The sequence below is a fragment of the Enhydra lutris genome, unplaced genomic scaffold, assembly GCF_002288905.1.
Source record: "Enhydra lutris kenyoni isolate GAN:26980312 unplaced genomic scaffold, ASM228890v2 scaffoldscaffold25, whole genome shotgun sequence".
Lineage (NCBI taxonomy): Eukaryota > Metazoa > Chordata > Mammalia > Carnivora > Mustelidae > Enhydra > Enhydra lutris.
This window is the reverse complement of record NW_019154109.1, coordinates 19,497,269-19,523,384: the sequence shown is the minus strand read 5'-3', so window position 1 is coordinate 19,523,384 and position 26,116 is coordinate 19,497,269. Positions and strand designations below refer to the sequence as shown.

Below are 26,116 nucleotides of genomic sequence, written 5' to 3'. Positions count from 1 at the left end.
TCAGTTTTCCCAAACCATTTATTGAATAAACTGTCCTACCCTGGCGTATATTCTTGACTCCTTTGTCAATTAACTGACCATATATGCATGGGTTTATTTCTGGGCTCTCTATTCTGTTCCATTGATTTTTGTGTCTGTTTTTAGCCAGTTACGTGCTGTTTTGATGACTATGGCTTTGTAGTACAGTTTGAAATCAGGAAGTGGAATGCCTCTAGCTTTATTCCTTATTAACACTGCTTTGATGATTTGAGGCCTTTTATGGCTCCACACAGATTGTTTTCTTATTTATGTGAAAACTGCCATTGAAATTTTTATAATGATTACACTGGATCTGTGGATTCCTCTGGGTAGTATGGACATGTTAGCCACATTAATTTTTCCAGTCCGTGAACATAAAAGATCTCTCCATTTATTTGTGTTTTCTAATAATTATTTCATTAATATTTTATAGTTTTCAGTGTACAGATGTTTTACCTCCTTCATTAAATTTATCTCTAAGTATTATATTATTTTTGATGCTATTATATAAGGGATTGCTTTCATAATTTCTCCTTCTGATAGTTTGTTGTAGAAACAACAGATGTGTTTATACAAAATCTTGATTTTGTATTCTGCAACTGTGCTGATTTTGTTTATTAGTTCTAACAGCTTTTTGTGGTAGAGTTTTCAGGGTTTTCTCTTTATATATCACATCATTTGCAAGCCTATATAATTTTACTTTTTCCTTTCTGATTTGGGTGCCCCCTTTTTTTTTCTTGTCTAATTGCTTAGGATAGGACTTCCAAAACTAAGTTGAAGTAGTAAAAGGGGGCATCCTTGTCTCGTTCCTAATCTTAGAGGAAAAGCTTTCAGTTTCTCACCATTGAGTATGATGCTAGCTGTGGGCTTACCATATATATGGCCTTTGCTATGCTGAGGTACATTCCTTCTATAACCAGTTTATTCAGAGTTTTTATCATGAAAGGATGTTAAATTTTGTCAGATGCTTTTTTCTGCATCCATTGAGATGATCATACGATTTTTATCTTTCTTTTTGTTAATTTGCTATGTCACATTTATTGATTTGCAGGTGTTAAACCCTCCTTCATCCCTGGAATAAATTCCACTTGATCATTATGTGTGATCCTTTTAATCATTTTGGTTTGCCAGTATTTTGTTGAGGATTTTTGCATCTATAATCATCAGGGATATTGGCCTATAATTTTCTTATAGTGTCCTTATCTGGCTTTGGTATTAGAATATAATGCTGATCTTAAAATGATGCAGTGTGGAAATGTTCCCTCCTTTTTAATTTTTTTTGAAGATTTGAAAAGGATACTGTTTTCTTTTTTAATTATTTTCAACTTAAAAATTGTATTTGCTTAGAGGCATTAGAATATCAACAAAACAAGGTGCAACTTTTTTTCTTTTTCTTTTTTTTTTTTCAACTACAAAGTGGTATTGAGTTAACAGAAAAATTATTTTGTATTAGCTGCCTCAGAGACAAGGGAAAATGAGGACAGTACCATTCCCATTGATAAATAATTTGTGGTGTGCACCAACAAGAAGCTGCTCTAAATCTCCATGCCAATTTACAACCCCATCCTGTGCCAGGCAAGGTTAGTGGCTATTGAAAATACCACCAGGACAAGGCTATCTAAAGACACATTTGATAGTATGTTAACTATACAGAAATAGACACTGAACAGTTTAAAACCATAACTTATACAACATTACATTTTAGTCTTTTTTCTTTAAAAAGAATGAGTTGTGTATAAAGGGGGTTAAATGCTTTATAGATAAGAAAAAAGCAAACCTTGCTAGAATCAACTTATCATCTTCTTCCTCTTCATCATCTTCATCTTCCTCATCTTCCTCCTTTTCCATTTTTTCATTTATTTTTCAGCCTTGACAACTTCCTTTTTTGCCTCAGCAGGCTCTCCTGTAGCTGGGTATGCAGCAGTCTCCTTTCTGCACTTTTCTTTAGTTTAGCAGCCTTCTCTTCATAAAGCAGCTTGTCATCTGCTGCAACTATCCCCCTTCTCTCCCTGTTTCTTTACAACATCACCAGTGCATAGGCTGGGATGCTGATTTGGGAATGATACTCAGAACAAAACAAGAAAAAGGCCACAAGAGTCCTCTTGGGTGTGTTGTGATCCTTGAACTTCTTTTGGTTTCCCTTTTAGGAAGGATGTAACTTTTCATTTTTCTTTCATCACGGGCCTTGTCCACCTTTGCCATGTCTTCAATTTTTAGATTTTGTTTATTCTAGAGAGAGCACGCATGCAAACGGGGGGAGGAGCAAAGGCAGGGGGAAAGAATCTCAAGCAGACTCTGAACTGAGTACAGAGCCTGACATGGGGCTCGGTCTCCTGACAGTGAGATCATAACCTAAGCCAAAACCAGGAGTTGAACGCCTAACTGACTGAGCTACCTAAGTGCCCCAGTTTGTTTTTTTTTTTTTTTCCATTTTAAAAGACATGGTTTTCCTACCTCTCTGAACACTTCTTAGAAAACTCCAAGAAGTTAACAGAAGCATCTGGATGCTTCTGTGCTGGAAAGTTTGTACAAGGGATGCATATGATGAAATTTTGCCCCTCAGCTTCTTGGGACCTTCTTTGTCCATGTTTACTTATTTTTCTTCAATGACGCACAGTCATCCAGTGCCTGTCTGACTCTCCCTTGCCCCAGAAGTGTCTTTGTGGAGTTCAGTGTAGTACAATGGCTGTCTATTAATTCTTCTTTAAATGTTTGGTAGAGTTCACCAGTAAAGTCGTATGGTCCTCGACTTTTCTTTTCTGGGGAGGTTTTTGATTACTGCTTCAATCTCCTTACTAGAAATTGGTCTGTTCAGATTATCTAATTATTATTTGAAATTGGTAGACTGTATTTCTAGGAATTTATCCATTCCTATGGTATCTAATATGTTGGCATGTAATGGTTTATAGTAGTTTCTTATGATCCTTAGTATTTCTGTGTTAACAGTTGTAATGTCTTCATTTCATTTCTGATTTTATTTTAGTTTTCTCTCTTTTTTCTTAGTCTAGCTAAAGCGTTGTCTGTTCTCTCTTTATAAAATCTAGCTTTCAGTTTCATTCATCCAGTTCTGTTATCTTTTCTATTTCATTTACTTACACTATAATCTTTGGTATTTCCTTCTTTTTGCTAGTTTTGGGCTTAGTTTTTTGGGGGGTTTTTTGTTTGGTTGTTTTTGTTTTCTGTGTATACTTCCTTGAGGTATAAAGTTGTTTACTTGAGATCCTTTTTTTCCCCCTAATATCCTAATATAGGTTTTTATCACCGTAAACTTCCCTCTTAGAACTGTTTTTGCTGTGGTAAGTGCTTGTGTGCCCATTAAGAACTGCCTGTTTGCTTTCTATAGTCCTATGTGTCTTGTGGACAGAAGCCCCATTGGCTTACAGAGCTAGATATTTCAGGGCCCCATCCCAGGGTAAGAGTCCTGAAAGTTGGAATACTAGGTGTATGTTCCAAACCCTGTGCCCCTCAGGGAGAAGTTGGGAATTTGGGGTTTCTTCCTGAGTATATGGCTTAGTGCCAGCGGTGGGATTTATGGTGAGAGTGTGTCTCAGCCTTTCCTACCTACTTCAGTATGGGTTTTTTCCTCATCTGCCCAACATGTAGGAGTCACTCAAGTAGTTTATGCATTTCTCTCAGAGGAAATTATTCCACATGTAGCTGTACAATCATTGTGTCTATGGAAAGGGAGAGTTCAGTGGCCTCCTCTGTCACCATCTTTGTCCCTAGCAGCCCCTTTCTGGTTAGTGAATATCAGCAGGAGTTTAAAGTCACGAGTGGCCACATTGTTTGTTTAGGCATTAGGATTCCTTCAAGAATGTAGTAGGTTTCTGTTGTGTTTATGGTTACTATTCCTTGCCTGGAAATGTTAGTGGCCATGATGTTTTTCCTATATCCTTACTTAGCTTTTATGCTAAAGGCTTTTGCCTTGAGCCATGTGAAACAATGACCTCCAGAGGTTAGGTACCATCTTTAAGAAACCTCTGCGCTGAAGAAGGTCTAGACCAGAGCCATAGTCATGGCAGTCATAGCCCTGTTCACTCTAGCTTCCATGCCACTGCCTGCTTCCACGTGGGAATTCCAAACCTGACTTTCCCTAATTATGAGTCTCTCATTAAACTTGAATTGTAATCTCTAGACTGAAGTATCTCTTTTAGCAAATCTGTATTTTTATCCCTTTCTTTAGGCCTGCCCTTACCCATGTAGAGCAAATGAAGAAGGTGCCTTGGAGTCCTCATTCTACAAGTTTCTTTTTGGGAGATACCATAGGAAACAGCATAAGAGAATTTTATTTTATACAAATAAATAAGTACACAGGCATATTTTACACTACACACACACACACAAACACACACACAGAGTCCCATTGGAGTTACCTGTTAGTACTGGCCTCTTTCTCTAGTCAGTTTGAAAACTGACCACATTTGTGCTTCATTTTGTCTCTTTCATTGTCCTGGGGAGGAAACCCAATATCTGAAATTTTCCTAACATTTCCTTTAACAGGAGAAGGTATATAGTGTTTGAGGTAAGTCCAGACATAGTTTTAGTTATATGCCTCCCTGACTTTCTTCCAAGATAATTAAGTCCATACTTCATTCAACCTGTTCCTTATTAGAAAGTTAGATACATAAAACTGACTCCTGCTGCCACATTTGGTGTCTCATAATAGAAAAAAACAAGATATTTATACCCTCAGGATATGCAAATAATTTCTAAGGCAATCCTGGTCACCAAGAGTTTTAAGGGAGTCAATTTCCAGATTCCTTTGCTTCCATATATATAGACCTTCTTTCCTGAAATCATTAGCCTTCGTTACTTCGCTGATTCTCATTTTTCACAATTGGTTTTTTCCCACTTCGGAAAAAAAGACACTCCCCCCCGAGCCCCCCCACTTTCCCTCCCTACACTCTCCAGTCCTACTCTTACTTTGGCACATTGCTTCACAGTGTAAAATCCTTTTGGGTTCCAAATAGAGGGACATTCCAAATATTATGCTGATATTGTATCTTGGCAGATGGAATCTAATGACCAAATCACAAAGCCTTTTGCAAATTAGGTAGATAGTTTCTAATTGTTTGTTTTTAGTTGTTGGTAGATTGTTAAAAATTCTCCTTAATCTAAAAATCATTGTGTGATTTTTGGCATAAATCTCTGAAGGAGTTTGATAATCAAATGACTGCTCTAACCAGATTCTTTTTATTTCCACTCACCAATTTATGTGAACAAGGTTTCTGAGCACTCAAATTGATAAAAATAAGAAGTATGAATAGACTCAATGATAAAGGATAATATTCATCAATGGTTACATGAACTAGTTTGGGGGAAAAGGTTTTTTATGCCACTCCTAATAAAATTGTATTATTTTATGTTTAGGGCTATCAAAACATTTATGCTGGTTTCATTAATTAAATACTAATGATAACTTTTTCAGATCTTAAATAACTTATCAACTAAGAGTAGTTACCAGTGTTGACTGACCGATAAATTCATGAAAATAATTTATTAACTCTAGTTTTATAGTCACAGAAATTTAAGAAAACTGGATGGATGGATAGATAGACACATAAAGACACACATTATTGTTGCAAAGGAATATGGCAAGGTTACTAATAAAAGACTTTCGAGCATAAAAAGATATTGCATTAGGATAAACTTCTATGTGACAGTGATATTGGAAATTCAAGGAGAAAATAAGCCAGGTAAATTTTCAACATTTAAAGAAGTGCTTTTCATAGTGTTTTGTTTTGTTTTGTTTTGTTGTCAAAGCAGATATGAAATCAGTGATGATATTCGGATCCCAATGTGTATATTTAGAGGAGCGGTGTAATGGTTTTCTTCTAAAATGTTAATATATACAGTTGCAAGAAACTAATCTTCTGCAAATATTTAAATTTATGGTGAAAAGTTTTAGATTTCTACCTAAAATAGGTGAGAGGGATATTTTCATAACTGTGCCAGACAACATGTATGCAAAAGTGGTTGAAGACCCATGTTGAATAGAATGCTTGCAGGAAAAAGTAACGGAATGTTCTACAAATAATGGTTTAGACAAATTGCAGTTTAGTTTACTGGCATGACTGGAAGTCTGGAAGTGTAGGCATTTCCAGGGCTGTCAAGGAGGCAATATAGTGTTTCAGGAATCCTTGGCATTTTTCACAGAAGTGCCACTAACCATTTTCTGTGCCTTCTGTATTCTCTCTTGAGATATTTATTTCTACCTGATGATAGTACTTATCACATTATTCTCTCGAATATAGTTACTATATACAGACTTCATTCACCTTAGTACGAATCATGAGTTTGCCGTGGTTGGAGACTTCATCTTCTTTAAGTGACTGTATGCAGCACGATGCCTTACGCATCAAATCATGGGCTCTGGGGTGAAGGTTAGCCAGTTCCACTACTGGCTAGTGAGGGAAGGACACACTCCCTTCCTGATACTTGCCCAAAAGCATAGGGAAAGCACAGACTAACTGTCATGGCCTTGTGTCATCCCTACTGCAGTTTACCTCAAAGCTGTGATAACTCATCTGAAAGAATGGCTAGAAACAGCCATTAAATTACCAAATATTCAGCAACTCCTAATTGGAAGTAAGAACAAGTACTGCCTTCAGTCAGTTAACTGATTCTTCTAAGTCGATACATGTTTTGCTTTAGAAGGTCACCTCAAAAACAGTCTGATGTAGCAGTACTTTAAATAATTTTACCTCATAGCATTTCAAGCTTAAAAACAGATTCTAACGATTAAGGGAAAAAATATTTTAAAGGCTCCAATACAATAGTGTGTAGGAATTTCAGTTTTGAAACCATGCTTTTATATGGTCACATGGTCAACCAAGTTTAGGGAAGGGTAGCCTAGAAATGACCAGTCGAAAGAAGCAGGGCTGCTGAGTTGAGAAGTGAAAAAGGATGTTTTCAGAGTTAATAGAACAAATGCCCAGCAGGGCACTCATTGTGAAAAAGCCTACGTCACAGAAAGTTTTCAGCTCAGTTTATGAGAGTCCTAGAAGTTGATGAATAATAGTATGGATGGAGGCACCTGGGGGGCTCAATCACTAGTAAGGCACTAGTAAGGCAGATGCTTTCAGCTCAGGTCATGATCTCAGGGTCCTGGGATCAGGCCCCATGTCGGATTCCCTCCTTGGTGGGGATTCTGTTTCTCCCTCTCCTTTTCCCTCTGCCACTCCCCCTACTTGTGCTCTCTCTCTCTCTCTCTCATAAATAAAATCTTTAAAAAGAAATAAAAGTTTGGATTAGTTTCTATAAAAATTATATTTGACAATAACTTCAATTATTAAAAAGACTTACTTATAGAAATTTGGTGAACAGCCAACCTTGCTGCATACCTCAGATTATGGAATCTCAGTTTTAAAGGTAAAATGAGATGTGATCTGTGCAGATAGTGAGAAGGCCTGCAGAGTTAGGAAAAGGTGATTGTTAATAAAATAATACCTAACGTCGTACTAACTGTGTATTTATATTTTGTATAATCGTATATAACTGTATATATATTGCATAGGTAATCCACTTGTTAATATATGTTAGGGCTCTTTGAATAGAAAATATTTAGCCCAGATACATGAAATAGTCATAAAAATAACTATGAAAAGGTGCACAAAAAGTGACGAGATACCCAATCCAACTAAAGCAGAGACATTTGTATCTGATTTCTGCAAAGTAACATGTTGTTTTAAAATTCACGTTTAATTATTCTGTTGACTTTCTGAAAATACAAGTAAGAAAATGCAGAATATAAAATTAACATATGACTACATTTTCTTTTAAAAATATTGAAGACTTCATTTTTGTAGTTACTTTCTGTTCACTCTACCTCCCTTTCTGTGCTAACCCTAAATGGTTCCAGAATTTTGTCCCTTTTTTCTAATCACTTATGAGATACCTGTTTTTAAATTGAGTAAACATGATATATTAATTGATTTTTAAATGATATTTGTATTTGCTTTTATTTCATTTTAAAGAATAAGACTTTTACCTGCAGTACTATATGTAAATCAAAACTTATTTTAAATGCAAGTGGGTAACTACCTGTAATCCTATGATGAATTCCTTTATAAAGCAAATATTTACACCTTTTTTTATCTTTTGTATAAATATCAAGTTTGCTTAAAGCAAGATTTGCCTGGATTAAAGGTTAGTTCATTGGGAGTACTTTCGTACTTTGAAATTTAGCATCTATTGCTTTATAAAAATAAAAGTGGCTTCAACTTCAGATTAAGATAAATAAAATATACTGGATCAATTCCTCCCCTGATCTATTGTGATTCCCTTGGGAAGTCGTTTTAACCTACATGTGTCTTAATTTTTATCTCTGGAATAAGGATAAGAACAGTCCTATACATAAGATATTTATATAAAGTACTTACGTAAAATAACAGAATAATTATTAAAGCAGGTGTAAAACATTTTAGGTTGATGATGATGATGATAATGCTTTATTTGGATAGTATATTATATTTTCCAGAGTATTTTCATATACACCACTCTCTCTGTGCATGTTTTCATATGCACAGTTTTTTACTGCCTCTCTGAAGCAGTCCTAACAGCCCCATTTTATACGTGATCGGACTTTTGGAAAGTCACACAGTATATTCTATTCAACCAAAAGTCAATTTAAAAAAATTGTATTCAGCATCTGTTATGTATGATAACCCACTAAAACTGGAGTGGGGGGGAATCCTGTAAATATTACACTTGAACACTGGTGTATCTCCTGACATTTAGGAATAAATAGGAAGTTATTACAAAAATTCACAGAGTAAAAGTTCACATATTACTGTATTCCACTGTGTACTATAGGAAAAGAAAATAAATATTTATTTTAAATACCTACTCTATGCCAGGTTCTTAGCATATTTAAGCTTCCCAATCCTATAAGAGAAGTAGGATTAATTTTATTGTACAGATGAGAAAGAGACCAAATATAATGGAAAAACTCAGATTTTTCCCTCCTACTTTTTCCTGTGTGTGTGTGGTTTTTTTAAAAGATTTTTCTGTATTTATTAGAAAGAGAAAGACAGAGATAGCACTAGAGAGCAGGAGCCAGAAGGAGAGGGAGAAGCAGACTCCCCGCCGAGCAGGGAGCAAGACATGAGTTCCCGTTGCAGGACCCTAAGATCATGACCTGAGCTGAGGGCAGACGCTTACCCAACTGAGCCACCCAGGCGCCCCTCCTGTGTGTCTTCTTTAACACTTATACAGAACATGTCATTTCTGACACTGGCTTTTCCTCATGACAACAAGCAAGTGTCCAGGACACCAACTGACTGTCCTGTTTCAACGTAGTTTTGCCACCAGGTACCCAGAGATGGCATCAGATGGTATAAGTTACAGGTTGAGTCCTATGAGACCACCTTGCCCCCTAACACCCCACATCTCCAGATAACCCCTGGCAAGCCCGGGCTGTTACCTGTGCTTCTGACCCCCCAGATACAAATCAGAGGTTCCAACGACTGCCTCCAGCTCAGAACACCAGTCGGATTCTGGCTATGAATCCGAGGTCCCTGCATCACCTTCCTTGGGTTTATTTAATTTGCTCACAAAATTCAGAGAAATGTCTTATTTACTAGATTACTAGTTTATTATAAAAGCATATAACTCAGCAACAGCCAGATGGAAGAGATATACCAAGGCCAGGTATGGGTGAAGGTGTGTGGAACTTTCATGTCAGATCCAGGTATATACCACTGTCCCTACATCTTCTCTCTTCCCCTATCTGGAAACTTTTCAAACCTTGCCTTTTTGGGTTTTTATGGAGGCTTCATTACGTAGGCACAATTGATTAAATCACTGGCTTTGGGTATGGATTCAACCTCCAGTCCTCTCCCCTCCCCAGAGGTCAGGGATTGAGACTGAAAAATCGAACCACCAGCCTCATAGTTGGCTCCCCTGGCCACTAGCTCCCAGCCTTAGGGAATGTCCAAAAGCCACCTCATTAACATAACAATGTCACTCTCAGCATTTAAGGAATTCTAAGGGTTTTCAGAGCTGTGAGCAGGGAACCATGGAGTAAGACCAAATACATATGAGAAATACATTTTAATCATCTGAATAACCAAATATATAGTTTTCCTCTAAATCCCAGCATTGCACCCACACTCAGAAAATTAATTTGTCACAGTTCACCTTGGTAGTAAGGACCAGAGCCTATATTCAAACCTAGATCTTTCTGATTCTAAAACGCATGATTTAGCAAGCACACCATTCTGAACTTCCTGGGTTTACATTTGCAGTTTAATTTAAAAAATGAAGGTTCTCTTGAGTATAGTCAGAGCATAGTTTTCGAATTGACTTTTTGTTTCATAGAAAAAAAATAATGAGGAATAATCTTTACATCATGGTCATTCGGTCCCCAGAACATGAGACCCCGAAAGAATCTGGAAGACCACCTAAGCCACTGCTGTGATTCTTCTCATTTCATAGAATAACATGGTGCCTCTAGTTGTTAAAACTCTGCTCTGTATCTCAAGCCATTCATTTATCCATCTGTTCAGAAAATATCTGTGAGGCCTACTATGTGCTAGATCTGTAGTAATGAACAAGACAGACATGGCACAACCTAGTAGAGAAGAGACATTGATCAGTAAGCACACACATAAAGGTGTATGTACAGACTGACACACAGATGATTATTATATAGTGAGCTGAGTACTCTAAAAGAGAACGTTTTTAAATAAAGATTTATTTATTTATTGTAGAGAGAGAGAGTGCAAGTAGGAGAGGCATGGGGAAAAGGGAGAGAATCTCAAGCAGACTCCGCGTTGAGCACAGAGCCCACCATGGGGCTCGATCTCACAACCATGAGACCATGACCTGAGCCAAAACCAAGCGTCAGAGGCTTAAGCGACTGCACCACCCAGGTGAAGAATTTGAACTAAAGATGGAAATAAAAGGCTTCCTTAAGGAACACAAGCTTGAGATGAAACCTCCAAGAATTAAGGGGATAATGACAAGAGGAGCATTTCAAGTGGAGAGAATAGCTCTGTGTTCAGATGGTGAAAGGAATGTTAGCAATAAGCACAGAATGGGAGAGCAAGAGGGAGTATTGGGTGAGACAGGAGGAAGGGAAGCAAGGACTGATGATGCTGAGGCCAGTGGGCCATTTAGGGATTCTTTCTCCTGAGACCAGTGGACAACCCTTCAGACCTTGGTTTGCGTTTGTTTATTTATTTGTTTGCTTGAGGTAAGGGTGTGAATAACCAAATATTCAAAAAATGGAACTTGGAAGCATCACTGTAGCTCTGCAGTATGAGAAATGGAGTCAAGTTAGCAGGTATAAGAAAAGTAACTTGCTGGTGTTTGGATAAGAAAGAGAAAGGGGTCCAAGCTGAGTTTAGTTGTCCATTGGAAGGTCAGTGCTGCCATTCACTGGGCTAGTGAACTAGCTAGATGGAGACTCGGTTTGTGACAAAAAAAGAATCTTAGCAGTATTTATGTATTTATTAAAAAATATAATAAGCCCAGGGGCACCTGGGTGGCTCAGTTGGTTAAGCGTCCAACTCTTGATTTCAGCTCAGGTCATGATTTTGGGATTTGAGATTGCGCCTTGTGTTGGGCTGGTTGAGATTCTCTCCCTCCCTCTCCCTTTGTCCCCACCCCCACCCCCATTCTCGTGCACATATGCACGTGTGCGTGCTCATGCATATTCTCTCTAAAAAAAATGTATATATAAATATATAGTAGGCCCATTACATGTTAACATAAATAGCATATTTTTAGGAAAATATGCTATTTTTTTCGCCCAAAAAAATTAGTGAGAACATGCTATTGTTTGCACAAATTACTTTAATGTCTGGCTTAATAAAAGACAGCTTAGATTCCTTTCAACATGGGGTGAGATGTTGCTTTGGTTGAAGCATATGAAGAAAAGTAGTTGGACAAGGAAGGAGTGTTTTAATAGCCTTTTCATTCCAGATCATTGTGGCTATTCTTTGATATGATACTAAAACACAAAGAATGGTTGTTTCTCAAACGTTCTTTATAATGTCTAATCCAAAAACATATCAACGATTTTTTTTCTATTAAATCTGCTGTTCTGTCTTGAACTCTGAAAGGATCACTTACACACCATGATTTAGTAAACCATACATTGGTCGTACAAAGGCACATCCCTAACAGGGAGGAAATATATTAGTCAGGTTGTCTGGGTGAATAGCTTGCTTCTAGTTGGTTATTAATCCAGATGTCATTTACAGATACCAGAAGTGTCCATTCCACATCAAGGTAGAATGTGACCTGTCAAAGAGCATCACCATCTATGAGCTTGAGAAGTTGTTCCAGTAAGAGCAGAGACAAATCCTATTAATGTAGAGGCTGTTTACTCCCAGGTGTTAGTACCACAGAGGCTGGAGATTACATCAAAGTCTTAGGAAATCTGCCCTTTTAATGTAAGTGTCTTGTCCTTCTGCAGTATAGTATGATGGGTGCACACTGTGGGCAAATAGCCTGGTGTCTGCGCCTCATTTTTGCACCTGGAAAGTGAGAAGAACCTTGTAAGGTTTTTACAAGGAGAGGAAATAATACATGTCCTGTGTCAAAAGAGTGCTTGGGAAACACAAGTCCTCAATATTATTGTTCTCTAAAAAACAAATAGCATAAATAATAACATTGGTATCATTCTCTGTGGGCTTTTTGTGGTTTATTTGCCACCGTGTTTCTCTTGATTTCCTACTCCTTGATGTTTACAAGTAGTTTTGATGTAGAATACTGCCGAAGGCCTAGGCAGGCAACTAATCACAACTCCCCGGTTGTGAGGTTGAAGAGGCCTCCCCAGATGGGTCCCTACTGAGGATCCATGGAGTGGTGGAAGCAGTGTGGGTGGGTCAGGCAGGGCAAGGACAACTCGAGAAGGGAAGCATCAACTCTGCAGCGACTTCCATGTTCTGAACGTTGTTGTTGAACTTGTTCTCAGCCAGAACGCAAGTTGTTATCACAGTGGAAGGTTCGGGTTCAAGGTACCTCTAGCTTGGACGCTCCAGAATTTACACCAAGGGCTTTGTGTGATTGTTCCTGGGGGCAGAGCCAGAGGATAGAATATTCTGGTATTTTTAATGTTTTTTTAAAACTCCGGCAATCCAAAGGTCATAATTTGTTGTAACGATGCTATAATTAAGTTGTGGTAAATGATAGCATTTGAAGATTTTATAACCAGAATTGATTCGTAAAATGAATACAGTCCCAGCAGTTTATGTTAACATAATTAAATGGAAATGTAATTCTGAGTTTGCTTATTAAATTGAAAATTACTGGGTTATGAGCACTCTTACAATTCTGTCAAAATTGGTGTAAGTCTAGAATTACATGAAATATCCATTAAAATAAAGCATATTTAAGGCTCTATTGCTGGTGGCGAATACATTTCTTAAAGCACATGCAGATGGGTCATGTGAGAGCACGTGCTTTTCGTTAGGCTCATGCTAACTCCTTTTCTCTTTCCTCTGCAGCCATTGGTTTAGCCCTGGTGCTAGGACAGAGCATGGCCAGGTAAGGAACATTCTATCCAAAAGGAAGTTTCTTAGTGTCTTTCAAGTATCAACTATCTCCCTTCAAGGTAGTAGATCAGCTCTGTGAGAAAAGATAGAAATCCCAGCTCGTTGAAAAAGGAGTTGATTGTGCCTGTGCTTAACACACTAACCAAGTGCCTCATCCTCAGTAAGCATCAGAATGCTCCCTTACCACCACCTTCCCCTGTCATGAATGTCACCTCCACGGGAAGGCTGTGGGAGTCACTTGTCTGTAGGACTTCACCATTTACCTTTGTTTTTCACAAAGTTGCGATATCAAGATAGTACGTATGCTCAAAAAATTGCTTAATATTAAGTAAGGTCAGCCAGCAAGAGAATATTTTTATTTTTGAAGTTTAGAAGATGGTAATAGTTTCTTACAAGTTTACGTTTTATTTTTCCATGAGGTTTTTTCTTTTATTGCTTACTAGTATACATGGCAGCACAGTGATTAGTTACCTTAACAAAAACTTAACATTCATTTCAATGAACTTCACATACAAAATAAGTACTTTCTTTCTTTTTCCCTTGAATGTATTCGTTTTCTCTCCTCAGCATGCTGTGGTAATTTAGGGCTTAGGTTTTTGATAAGTTTTAAAGCATATGCATTTTACAGTTAGCATCCTTGTTGATTTTTTTTTTCATTATGAATTATAAAAGTTACTAAGTGGGTCAAAAATATGTAAGAAATACCCTTAAATACATGAGAATGAAAAACCTCACATCCACAGGGATGATTTTCTGTGAAGGGTAGGTAGGTAGATAGGGAAAGAGGTAGATAGGTAGATAATATATTCATGATGTTTAATTTCTTAAGCTGAGCCACACTTGGTTGTGTATGCCATAGTTCCTTTTACTCATAATAAGAAGGTGTTAAATACTTCATTATAAACTATACTAACTTTTTAACACACATGAGACTAGCTAAAGAAAAATATCATGTAAATTCAGCTTTAATAGTATTTTGTGAACTTGCCCTTTTCCATAGGAGTGATTGTCCCCTTTAAAGATACTTCCCATAATAATAGTATAATATGGACTGCTGTTTCTAAAGATTTGGAAATTAACCAGACTAAGTTATGTCTGTGATGTGTTTATCTTATTATTCAAAATGTAAAAATTAGACTTCTTGCTTTCCCAAATGGTTCGTGTCTCTCTATGTACCTATGTACGGTGCTTACAAGAAGATGCTGCTTCTGGGTAATATGTCATATCAGAATATAGATTATCCCAAAATACAATTTTTTTAAAGCTCCTTTTCTACCTTTTAGAAATACTAAAGTAATGTTATAAGGTTGTCTTTCATATCACAGTATAACTGGTTGCTTCTAGCCAAGATTTTCTCCCTACAGTTAAAAATCAACAATGCTAATATCATAAAGAGAAAAAAGTTGAGCAATTCTTTTTTGCTTTTAATTTTTAAAATCTTTTTGACCAATTTTTAAATCTGCCTTTCGTTTAAACTTTGATACATCATTTCAGATTTCTGTCTTGAATGTAGGTTATTAATTAATGAGTACAGTTGATTCTGATTATCTACAGTAGCTGTGGGCTATAAAGTTGATGTGAACCCTATAGTAGCAAATACCAAAACACTGCTCCTAGGGAAATACAAGGTTAGGTTCCTGAGAGGTCACAACATTTCATTTACTGATCAATACATATTCTTGTTTGATGTATGTTTATGTTTAATGATACCTTACTTAATATAGATATCATTGATTCTTAATATCTGAAGGAAGCTTGTTCAATGCACATGTTTCCTCTGTAAGGTCTCTGACAGCCTTGCACTTAGGAACACTGGACAGCACCTCAGCTTTATCCTGGGGGCCACTTTAAATGATTAAATAAAAAAGAAGAACACAAAAATGCAAAAAATATAGTACTAAACAGACTGCTTGTTCACACTGAGAGCTGAAACACCGAGCGAAGGATCTACTCATCAGGCCTCAGCTAAGAGCGTGCAGGACAGGGGACCCAAATTTTTGCCACTCCACACGTGTCTGTGAAGGACTACAAAAATGTCGGAAGTATGATCTTGGCATTACAAATAAATTTTTGCAAATAGGCAAATTTGTAAACATGGAATCCATGAATACTGAGAAATCGTTGTACCTAGGTGTACATATACAAACCACACAGAGACCACTTATATTCCGAGGGGTGAACATTTCTTAATTCTACTCAGATCTAAGTCTAGCACTGTAAACTTTGCTAAATAAACCTCAGTGCAAGTGATGAAATGCAAAAACATAAAGAAATGTAAAATCCTTCACCAGATTGTTGAATGAATGACTGTTGGCATGCATGAGGACCTTTTTTTTTTTCCCATACCAACTTAGCAACATAAAGAAAGGATAACATTACCGTCACTTTTTGGAAAGCCCACCCCTTTCTACTTCCTCTGTCTTATAATTCCTCTTTCCATTCTTTAGTCCTAAATCCCATACCCATTGACACCATTCGTACTTCTCACTCTTTTATTACACATTCAGTAAATAACTATTATCCATCAGCCATTATCTTTCAGGTACTCTCTATCTTTATGAAGGAAAGTATTTAGAAAAACAATGTAGCTTTCCCCTGTGATGGTTATAATCTGGGGCAGGAAAGCAATAATGACACAGTCTGTCATGAAATGTTTGAGAAAACCACAGAGAGGGCAGTTATAAAGGCCCCAGAAGAGAAATAAAGTTGGTTCAGAAATGGAAGGAAGGAGAAAGAAGCAGTTATATGAAACATCTTTTTTTTTTTTTTTGTCCTACTTTATTCTGATTTTTCCTCTTTGAACATCTAATAATTTGACATTTTGACTATATTTACAAGTATCTTAAGGAGTCATAGGCTACAGTTTAGATATTACTTAGCTCTCCCTTTAGGGTGAGGACACTGAGAGCCCACCTGTGAGGAGATTTGAAATTCTTTGGTAGACACTTGAGAAGTTACAGAAATATTCCTAAGCGAATGGCTCTGAGTATCAGGTGGTAAAGAGAGCATTTCTGTGGAAGAATTCCTCTCTTGGCTTCTTCTCTTGTATTAGGGACTTGAAACTTTTAGTAATCTTGTGAAAATATTAAACAGAAATGAAACAGAACATTTCTGTTGTGAAAACAGAAATCCCCTGCTTGCTTACCGACAGTAAGAACCATCCAGGTTCCAGGAAGGAACACTTCTCTTCCTGGTTTAATGCAGTAGTTTTCAAAACTGTGAAATTTTTGTAAACCTCACATTGTACTAGGTTTTGTGCTTATGAATTTTCATGTAATTCTTATATGGGTCATTTTTTAATATACATCTGCAGGTCACTAATCAGGGAGTTGTGTCTCCATCTGGCCTAAGTCCAGCAATCTGAAAGTTGGAAGGTAAGAAGCACTTCGCACCATATTCAGAAGTTCTGTTATTAATCAGAGTTGGCGTGGTCGAGTCAGAATCTTGAAAATTGACCTCACTTGTGACACTGATAGTCGTCCAAGGAAACAGAAAAATCATCAATAAGAAGAGCGAGGAATTTCTCAAAACCTGATGAGCTTCTCTTGCTTATTAGAGCAGAGCTCAAGGATTCTTGTGCCTTTGACCATGAACTCAGGACCTGACTTAGCCTTCTACCCCACTGCACCCTGCCATCCTTTTTCTTGTTCTTTGGGACATAGCAGAAACGTGTTGAGAATCTTTCAAATACAAATACATGTTTTCTGTTCTAATAACATTCTGGATTAATTTTTTCTTCTTTGCCCCTTCACAGATCTAGCTTCCCATACTAATTAATTGGATTCATGACCCATAGATCTGACTTTGTATTTTTTTAATCTTGGTTTGATTTTAAATTTGCAAAGGTGCACCTAGATTTATAGTTTTATTGATAAAGTGTGAAAATTTGTGATGGTTTTTAATATAGAAGCACTGTATTAGATAATTCCGGTATTTACCTCCTTTTGTATACAAAGCCCATCAAAACTATAAATTTGAGGGAGAAAATAAATTCTCACATGAATATCATAGAAGGAGCTCTAACATTAGAATTTAGAGAAGGCGCTATCTCATTTAAGTTGATCCAAGTGGTGGCCTCTCCAAGAACTATCCAGACCTAGTAGGTATGGCCTAATATTTATTTTGGTCCTTATAGTTGAATTTTCAAAACTAAACTAATAGAATTCTTATTTTAGAATGTTGTGTTTAGGATTTTGAGTTCTTTGCTGTAACTGTTTTAACACAAACCACTGAAACAGCATTCACATATCTTTTATCTTAAAATTAGGTAAGTTAGTTAGCCACTACTATTAATTTCAGGTGGATGTAGAGATTTTATCATCCCACCTCTGGCTATCTGTGTCACAAATGTTGGTTTGTACATATGTTCTTAAAAGGCACTAGACTTAGAAATGCCAAAGTAATTAATTATTTTTATTTTCAGAAACAATTTTGTTTTCATGGTACGAAGTGTTTCTAAATTGAAACACTTTCAGATTAATGGACTTAAGATAAATGGTTGCCATTTTCTATACGTAGTAATAATGAGATCGAGCTTCAGCTGCCTATCAGATACTAGATCTCACTCCCTACTTCTTTATCACATTTATTCCATCATTCATTCATTCAACAAATAGTTACTGAGCACTAAAACTGTACCAGACACCGTGCTGGACCTTGGAGATTCAAGAATGAATAGGGGAAGCAAAGGGCCACAGGTGAGCGAGAATGTGGTGCACATGCCAAGCTAGAAAGTTCAATATGGCGGGGCTATGTAATTTAGAGAAGAGGAGGTGAGTGACCATCACCAGAGGGGAGGTGGGTAGAGAGATGGGTGAAATAGGCTCAGAGGAAGGAGAGTGGCCTTATCACAGTGAGCACTGAGTAATGGACAGAATTGTCGAATCACTGTATTGTACACCTGAAACTAACAGAATGTGTGTTTACTATACTGGAGTTAAAATCAAAAAGAAAAAAAAAAGAAGAAGAAGAAGAAGAAGTAGGAAGGTTAGGTTGGGGTAGGAGGAAACATAAGAAATTAGGAGTTTAGAAATGTAATCAAAGTATGAAGGGCCATGAAAGGCTTGAACAAGATTTAGGGTTTTATCTGCAGAGAGTAAACTAGATCTAATTTTAGAATTACTGGCTGCAGCGCGGAGAATAGATTGGATAGGAGTGAGTCTGGAGGCAGGGAGGCCTTTGCAAGTAAGAGAAAATCATGGTACTAGGATGGTAGTAGTGGGGAAGGAAAGAAGTAGAAATTTAAGAGAAATTTAAGATACATGTACTTATCATTAAGACCGTCCTGAAAGAATAAATAAATGATTTAACTACATTGTTGATGATCTAAGTTCTGTTTCCTCTCAAAGGTAGCCAAATGTTGCTAATTATTAATTCCAAATAATGTGATTAAATAGTTTAAAGCAGTTTTTTATCAAAAGGTATTGCTACTGGTAGACAATACCCACTGACAACCAGGCTCATTAATTACAATCATAATGGTAGCATTTGAACCATTTTGCTCAGCACTTCTTGTGTTTTGGTCATAGTGCTAAGCATTCTACATGGTTTATCTTGTTTAACCCTCCTGGCAACCCTATCAGTAGATAATATTATCTCCTTTTTACAGATGGACGTGAGGGTTAAGTACTTTGCCTAAGACTGCCCAGTTTGTAAATGGCAAATCTGTTATTAAAACCTAGTAACTTGTTAGTTACAGGCACAGCTGGGATTAGAACCTAGATCTATCTGCATTAGTACTTCTAAGATTTCTACTTTTGTTAGGGTTAATTTCTAATATGCTGTGCATCTTCCTTTTGGCCCAGTCTTGTGTATAATTATATTTCTGCATAAATAAGATAAGCTACAGTTTGAGCAAACACATAGTACAGAGTATTGACTACTGGGTTTTTTTTTTTTTCTTTCCAATTAGTTACGGCAAAGCCAAGTGTGAAGGGAAGTGGATGGTGGGGCATTTTGAGGAGGCAATCAAATGTATATACATACTTTCTAATTATGTATTTCCAAGCCAATAATTTCTTTGAAAACAAATGTTTTAAGTGTGTTTCTTAACCATGTTTGGCCAGGAGATACAGAGAAAATATTAGATCTTTTATGTCAGCATAAATGACAAAGTCTCAAAAATTCACAGCTGAATGCAATGGTAAAGGCCCTTGGCAAGAGAGGTTATGTGACTTTAACCAAGACTACTCCAGAGAACTTGGATAAAGACTGAGTTCTAGAACCTCCCGCTCGGAGCAGTCTCGCTGTCAGGGAAACGTCAGATTGCCAACGCTTGCTCCCAGTTTTGTTACAAGAGTGTCAATGGCATCTCCAGTGAGCCCAGTGATCTTCCTTGTGAGAGAAACCAGTAGAAGGCAAAAAAAAAGTTACCTCAAATGCAGGAATGGTGTCCCTTTGCTGAGAGGATCACTCTTCTACTTCCAAAATAATACAATGAAAATATTTTTGTTTCTACTACTTTGTCTTAACACTTTATATAGCATCAGCTTCTGAGAGATAACCGAGCTGAAAGAGGACACAAGAAAAACTGTTCTGTGAAAACAGCCAGCAGGTAAGCCATTCAGATCATTTTTAATTCTGCTCATTAAGTCATGTGCTCTTTTTCTCCGCATACCAATATGAATGGATGAGTGATAGCTGAGTTGCCTTTGAAGTTGCCGTCTAAAGAGCCAGTGTGAAATATTTCAACCATTGTTTATTAGAGTCTATTTCAGGATTATTAGTAATGAATAGAGAGATACCATTCAGAATGAATTTCTAAAAGAAAAGAAAATTTCCGTTTCTCATAACTAATCAATACAAGATCGGGATTTAGAATAATCATTTTAGTTTTCCATTTAAAAAAGTAGAATAAATCTTTTTCCCCTTAACTTATATGGTACTTAGACCTTATGAGAGAGCAACATGTATATTCTAATAATATATAAATGTGTCTATAGAAAATACACTCATTTTAAGAAGTGCTTCTGGTTCTTACACATTTTATATTGCTGAGTCGATGTTATTTTTTTCCATTAACAAAGAATTTGTCTCAGTCGGTTGTTTTAGATGTATATTTTCAAATTTTGCATGTGATGTTTCTGAAAACTTAATTTTTATTTAGATGAAAATGGTCCTCAGAATATTGATCAGAACTACCACCCTGGGATTTACACTTACTCAATTTTTAATAAGATAACTGACTTCAGATAAATTGCATCCCATGGTTTCCCGTTGGTAGGGCGCTAGCTGCTGTGTTTAACTTTCCCAAAGAAACAATAGAGCTTTAAAGTATAATGTTGTACAAAGTAACCTCAACTGAGAACCCACTTGATCTCTGAAGAAGCAAATGTAAATCCTCTCCAAGCATGGCTGCCTAATTTAGACAATCAAAAACTGTCAAATAGGGGCACCTGGGTGGCTCAGTGGGTTAAGCCTCTGCCTTCAGCTCAGGTCATGGTCTCAGGGTCCTGGGATCAAGCCCTGCATTGGGCTCTCTATTCAGCGGGGAGCCTGCTTCCCCCTCTCTCTCTGCCTGTCTCTCTGCCTACTTGTGATCTCTGTCTGTCAAATAAATAAATAAAATCTTTAAAAAAAAAGAAACTGTCAAATAAATAATAAGTTGACCATCAGTGATAGTCAACATAAAACCAATATATTTACCCCTAAGAATGTCAGCTCCTAAGATTATAGCAATATCTGTATAAAATGTGTACAGTTTATAAATAACTGTGAATGAAATAGTCATACAAATAAAATGAGCAGACAGCAGCTCACTATTGGAATTAATCAGGCAAAATGGAAAAAAAAACATATAATTGTTAGAAATGAGAAATATGATTATTAAAGAGATAATTAGTGAAATGGAGATACAGCCCAAGAAATAGACCAGAATATAGCCTAGAAAAACAAGGAGATTGGAGAGTAAGAGAGTCCTTAAAAGACACAGAAAAAAGTCCAAGATATATTTAATCAGAGTCTTTGATGAAGAAGGGCTTAAAACACATGCACACAGACACACACACACACAATATTTAATGAGATATTGGTTAAGAATCCCCAATGTGAAAGTTATAAATCTGTACTTACATACAGAAAGCACAATGGATACTAAGTACAATAAATTTAAAAAAAAAATCCAGGGGCACCCGGGTGGCTCAGTCAGTTGGGCGTCTGCCTTTGGCTCAGGTCCTCATCCCCCCACATAGGGCTCCCTGCTCAGCAGAGTCTGCTTCTCCCTCTTCCTCTGCCTCTCCCCACCATTGTGCTCTCTCTCTCTCTAATGAATAAATAAACTCTTTAGAAAAGAGAAAAGAAATCCACACCTAGTGGTATAGTGTAGTATACCCAAAACAAGAGAAAATCTTAAAAGAATCCAGAAAGAAAGGACAAATTGTCTACAAAGGAATGGTAGCTATACATCAGATGTCTCTGTAGCAGCAAGGAACCCAGAGCACAGTGGACTCATCTTCAGAGTTGTAAGTGGACACACAACCTAGAACTGTGTACCTAGAAAAACATCTTTCCTGGATGAAAGTGAAGTAGTCACATTTTCAGATTTTCACAAACTAAGAACATTTACTATCAAAAGACTTTGGCCAGAATTTTTAAAGGATGTGTTTCAAACAGTGGTCTCCCAAAAAAAGTCTGAGATTCAGGAATGATGCAGAGCCAATGAACTGAAAAAGATGTAGGTAAATGTAAACAACCATTGTTTGTATAAAGTGATAATGATGTGTGATTCATAGGCCTTTTCAAAAGACAATCTAAAATAGTGGACAGCAATAGAATTGGCAGGAAGAGATGAGTCGTGAAGCATGGGCATGGGACAGGGCCAGTGAGGAGCTAGAGGGAAGGGTTCCAGTGGGGCATAAAGAAGGTCTTGGGATGAGGGTATTTTCATTATCTTGAGTGTGCTGATGGTTTCACATGTATATACCTATGTCAAAACTTGTCCAGTTGTACACTTTAACTGTGCATTTTTCTTATGTCACCTACACCTCAATCAAGATCTTCTAAAAAAAATTTTGGGGGGCCACCTAGGTGGCTCAGTCGGTTAAGCATCTGCCTCCAGCTCAGGTCATGATCCCGGGATTCTGGGAGCAAATCCTGCATCAGCCTCCCTGCTCAGCAGGGAGTTTGCTTCTCTCTGCCTCTCCCCCCACCCCCACTTGTTCCCTTTCTCTGTCTCTCTCTCCCTGTCTCTCTCTCAAATAAATAAAATCTTCAAGTAAAAGTCAAAGTCTTTATGTTGGCCTTCAAGGCCATTTGTGATCTGACCCAGATCTTTTCGCTTCCTCCCTGACATCTTCTCCCACTTCACTTCTTACTCAAGCCTTCCTGCACAGTGGCTTCTCTGCTATTCTCCCAGCACCCCAGCCCCACTCATGTCTCATGGCCCTTGCACATGCTATTCCCTCTCCCTGCAGCTGTCTTTATGGCTTGCTTCCTGTTTCCTTCAAGTCTCTCCTCAATGTAAAAAAGGTTCATTATCCACCAAACCCATCACACTCTGATTGATATGTCTTCCTGATTGTCCAAGAGGGACAATCTCTTTAAGCTTCATGAAAGCAGGGTCTTTGCTTTACTCACTGGAGTATTCCCAGTACCAAAAACAATGCCTGATACATGGGCAATAAATGTCATTACATAAAATATTTGTAGAATTCATTTAAAATCGATTCTATGGCAGTAAAGTGCTTTGATTGAGTCCTTGTGGGGACCTCTACAGTTAGTGTCTGACTCTAGTCCGCATGTCACTACTTACAGGCTGGGTGATCCTGAGCAAAATGCTTAACTTCTCTGTCCCTCAGTTTACTTATCTGTGAAACTGGGAAAATAGTCATACCTACTTCATAGCACTGTTAGAAGGGATAGATGAGTTAACGCCTCTAAGGCATTTAAAATGGAAGAGCTGAAACATTAACTCTTATTTCAAGGATGGTCTTGTTATTTCCACCTGTGTGTTTTCTAAGCACTTGTTCAAATTTATTTTTTTTATCCTATTTTTCTTCTACCTAGTTTAGAAAGTCAAATCATTCTATAAAACTCAGGACAAAGTATGGCAGCCCCCAGCCCTGTCCTTCCCCAGTATCCAATTTCACCCTCCAGAGGAAACCACTTTCAACCCTTTTAGCCATTTCTTCTAGTATCAAGCCAAACTGCATGCTTATATTATGATTTCTTGATGTTCTTACTTTGGTATAACCTACTGACTTTCTGCTGCACATCCTATACATACACACACGCACACACGCATGCACGCACCCCTTATCTGCATTTTTCTCTCTTTCTAGTAGCTATCTCGTAATTGTCAGACCAAATCAATATTCATTGTTTGCATTAATGTGATTATGTATGTAAATATTATTCATAGATGTATCACTTTCTTGTTGTCATGGAGATAACTGTCTTATTTTTCATTTGCTTTGTTTTCTGTGTGCCTCACCCCAGTTCATCAACCACCACTACACAGAAGTGTAGTTCCTCTCACTTCTTTTTCTGGGGGGCCTCCCTCTTGGAGCTGTCCGTTTCTCAGATCCTTTCTCAGCTGTGTGCTGTCTGGACCTGCTGCACAGCTCAAGTCCCGTGATCTCTCTTCATTATCATCCTGGGGCTGTCCTTCATCTCTCCTACATGGGATTTCCTGTTCCCTGGCCTCCACACCATTATTTTTCCTGAGCTTTCTGAGAAGGAGAACAGTCGTGGTTAAATTTGGGCACTTTGCATATCTGAAAATCTGTTTGTTCTAGTCTTACATTGACTGATTAAGCTGGGAATGGAATTCTGTTGGGAGCCATTTGCCTCGGGATTTTGAATGCATTGCTCCCATGCGGGGAGTTGTCTGTGGTTTCCATTCCCCTGGCTCTCTTAGGATTTGGATGTTGGAGTGTCCTCAGGTGATGCTCCAACTTTCCTTAATGTCCCTTTTATATATTGTTGTCTTCAAAGATTTCTGAGCAGTTTTATCAAAGTGATGTCCCAGACCTTTCATTCACTAAAAAAAATTCTCTTACACTTTTCATTTCCAAGAGCTCACCTTGTTCTTTGAACATTCCTTTTGTACAGATATCCTCTGTGTCTTGTTTTGTGGGTGCAGTTTATTTTCTTGTGTCTCTAAGGGTAACGTTTGTGTGAGGCACAGGGCAATTCATGAAGGTGAAGTAAGCACAAGGAGAGAAAGACTTACTCAAGTTTAATTTTTGTTACAAGTTTTATTAAGTGCAAGACAAAAAATTCTTCACCTTTCTTATTTATATGTATTTTTCTGCGTTGCTGTCTTCAAAGCCATTTTCTTTCTAGTATTTTCAATATTGACTTGACTTTTCTTACCCCCTTTGGATGAGTGACTGCACTTCCCTTTCTCAACTTGTGGGAAACATAAAGGTTAGAGAAGAGAACTATAATGCATTAAATCAATAAATTTGGGGATCATTTACTCCCAAAACATAGCAGGCAGGTAAGAAAAGATAAATGCACCAGTGGTCTGCCGCTGGTGACTCACAGCCGAGCCTCTGAAGCTCGTGGAGACAGTGTGGTCTTCAGGTGGGCGTTTCTCACCGGAGCTCGGCATCGTTCTTCCAGCCCGTGGAGGGTAGTACATGTTACCCTCAGCTCTGCGGGGGAGTTTTCAACACCTCTGTAGCCGGATTTCAGGCCCTTATTTACCGAGGCCACTAACTATAATGCACTTGGGTAGTTTTCCAGATACCCAATTTATGGCATTTTTCCTTTTTTGCCACACCCACTTCATCTTGGCTCTTCAAATCGGTGACTGGGTGCAGGGGAATTGTGTCTTTTCCAACTCTGAGACTCTCTTATGTCTAACAGTACCAAAGAGGTGACAACCTATGAAAGCCTCCTTTAAACAAGCAGCTACTTTGCTAATGAGAGTATGTTCTCTAGGGAAGCTCTACTTCATCAACAACGGACTGTGTTTTTCAAGGGGTCCCGTGCTTCTTCCTCTGAAAAGGGCAGGGGGTCCTTTGGATTTCTCTCCTTTTCTTTCTTTCTTTCTTTCTTTCTTTCTTTCTTTCTTTCTTTCTTTCTTTCAAATTTTATTTATTTGTCAGAGAGAGCATAAGAAAGGGGACAGCAGAGGCAGAGGGAGAAACAGGCTCCCTGTTGAGCAAGGAGCCCAACACAGGACTCAATCCCAGGAGCCTAGGATCATGACCTGCCTGAGCCACCCAGGCATCCCCTTTTGACTGATTCTTAACACAGATATAATGTAAACTAATATAAACAAACTCTAATTACAAACAGTGCTATAATGTCATCTCATTGATCCAAATGGTATTAGTCTTACACATCTTCCTTTTAGTCTGTTGCTTCACTTTTATTCCCTGGGGGAGCCTTATCATACAGCAGGTGTGTCAGATACTAAGTGGTGTGAAAAACTTTTCAGCAAAACGTTATCCTCTTATATTCATTTTGTGTTCGCCCAAGATTTTGCATTGCATTGCTTGAAGTTGTGTGTTTCCTGTCTTGTATTCATCCGTGTTGCCCATACCTTACTGATTATTCCCATCTGATTCTTCTGTTTGATTAGTCTATGAGGTTCTGTTTTCTGGTCCTTCCATTTCTTCAGAATTCTTTATCCATTTTCCTAC

At 37.7% G+C, this 26,116-nt stretch overlaps 1 protein-coding gene across 2 annotated transcripts in view; it reads left to right on the top strand.

The window, feature by feature from the left end:
- The window catches only part of LOC111151111 (G-patch domain containing 2), a 175,009-nt gene that overhangs the window by 105,906 nt on the left and 42,987 nt on the right, over window positions 1-26,116 (top strand). For both annotated transcript variants that reach the window (XR_002640839.1, XM_022508894.1), the window contains exons 7-8: window positions 13,476-13,515; window positions 20,006-20,076. Coding sequence is in view for 1 of the 2 variants with exons in the window: in XM_022508894.1 (XP_022364602.1) it covers window positions 13,476-13,515; window positions 20,006-20,076 (111 nt within the window). In the remaining variant the exon portion in view is untranslated. The remainder of the gene's footprint in view (window positions 1-13,475; window positions 13,516-20,005; window positions 20,077-26,116) is intronic.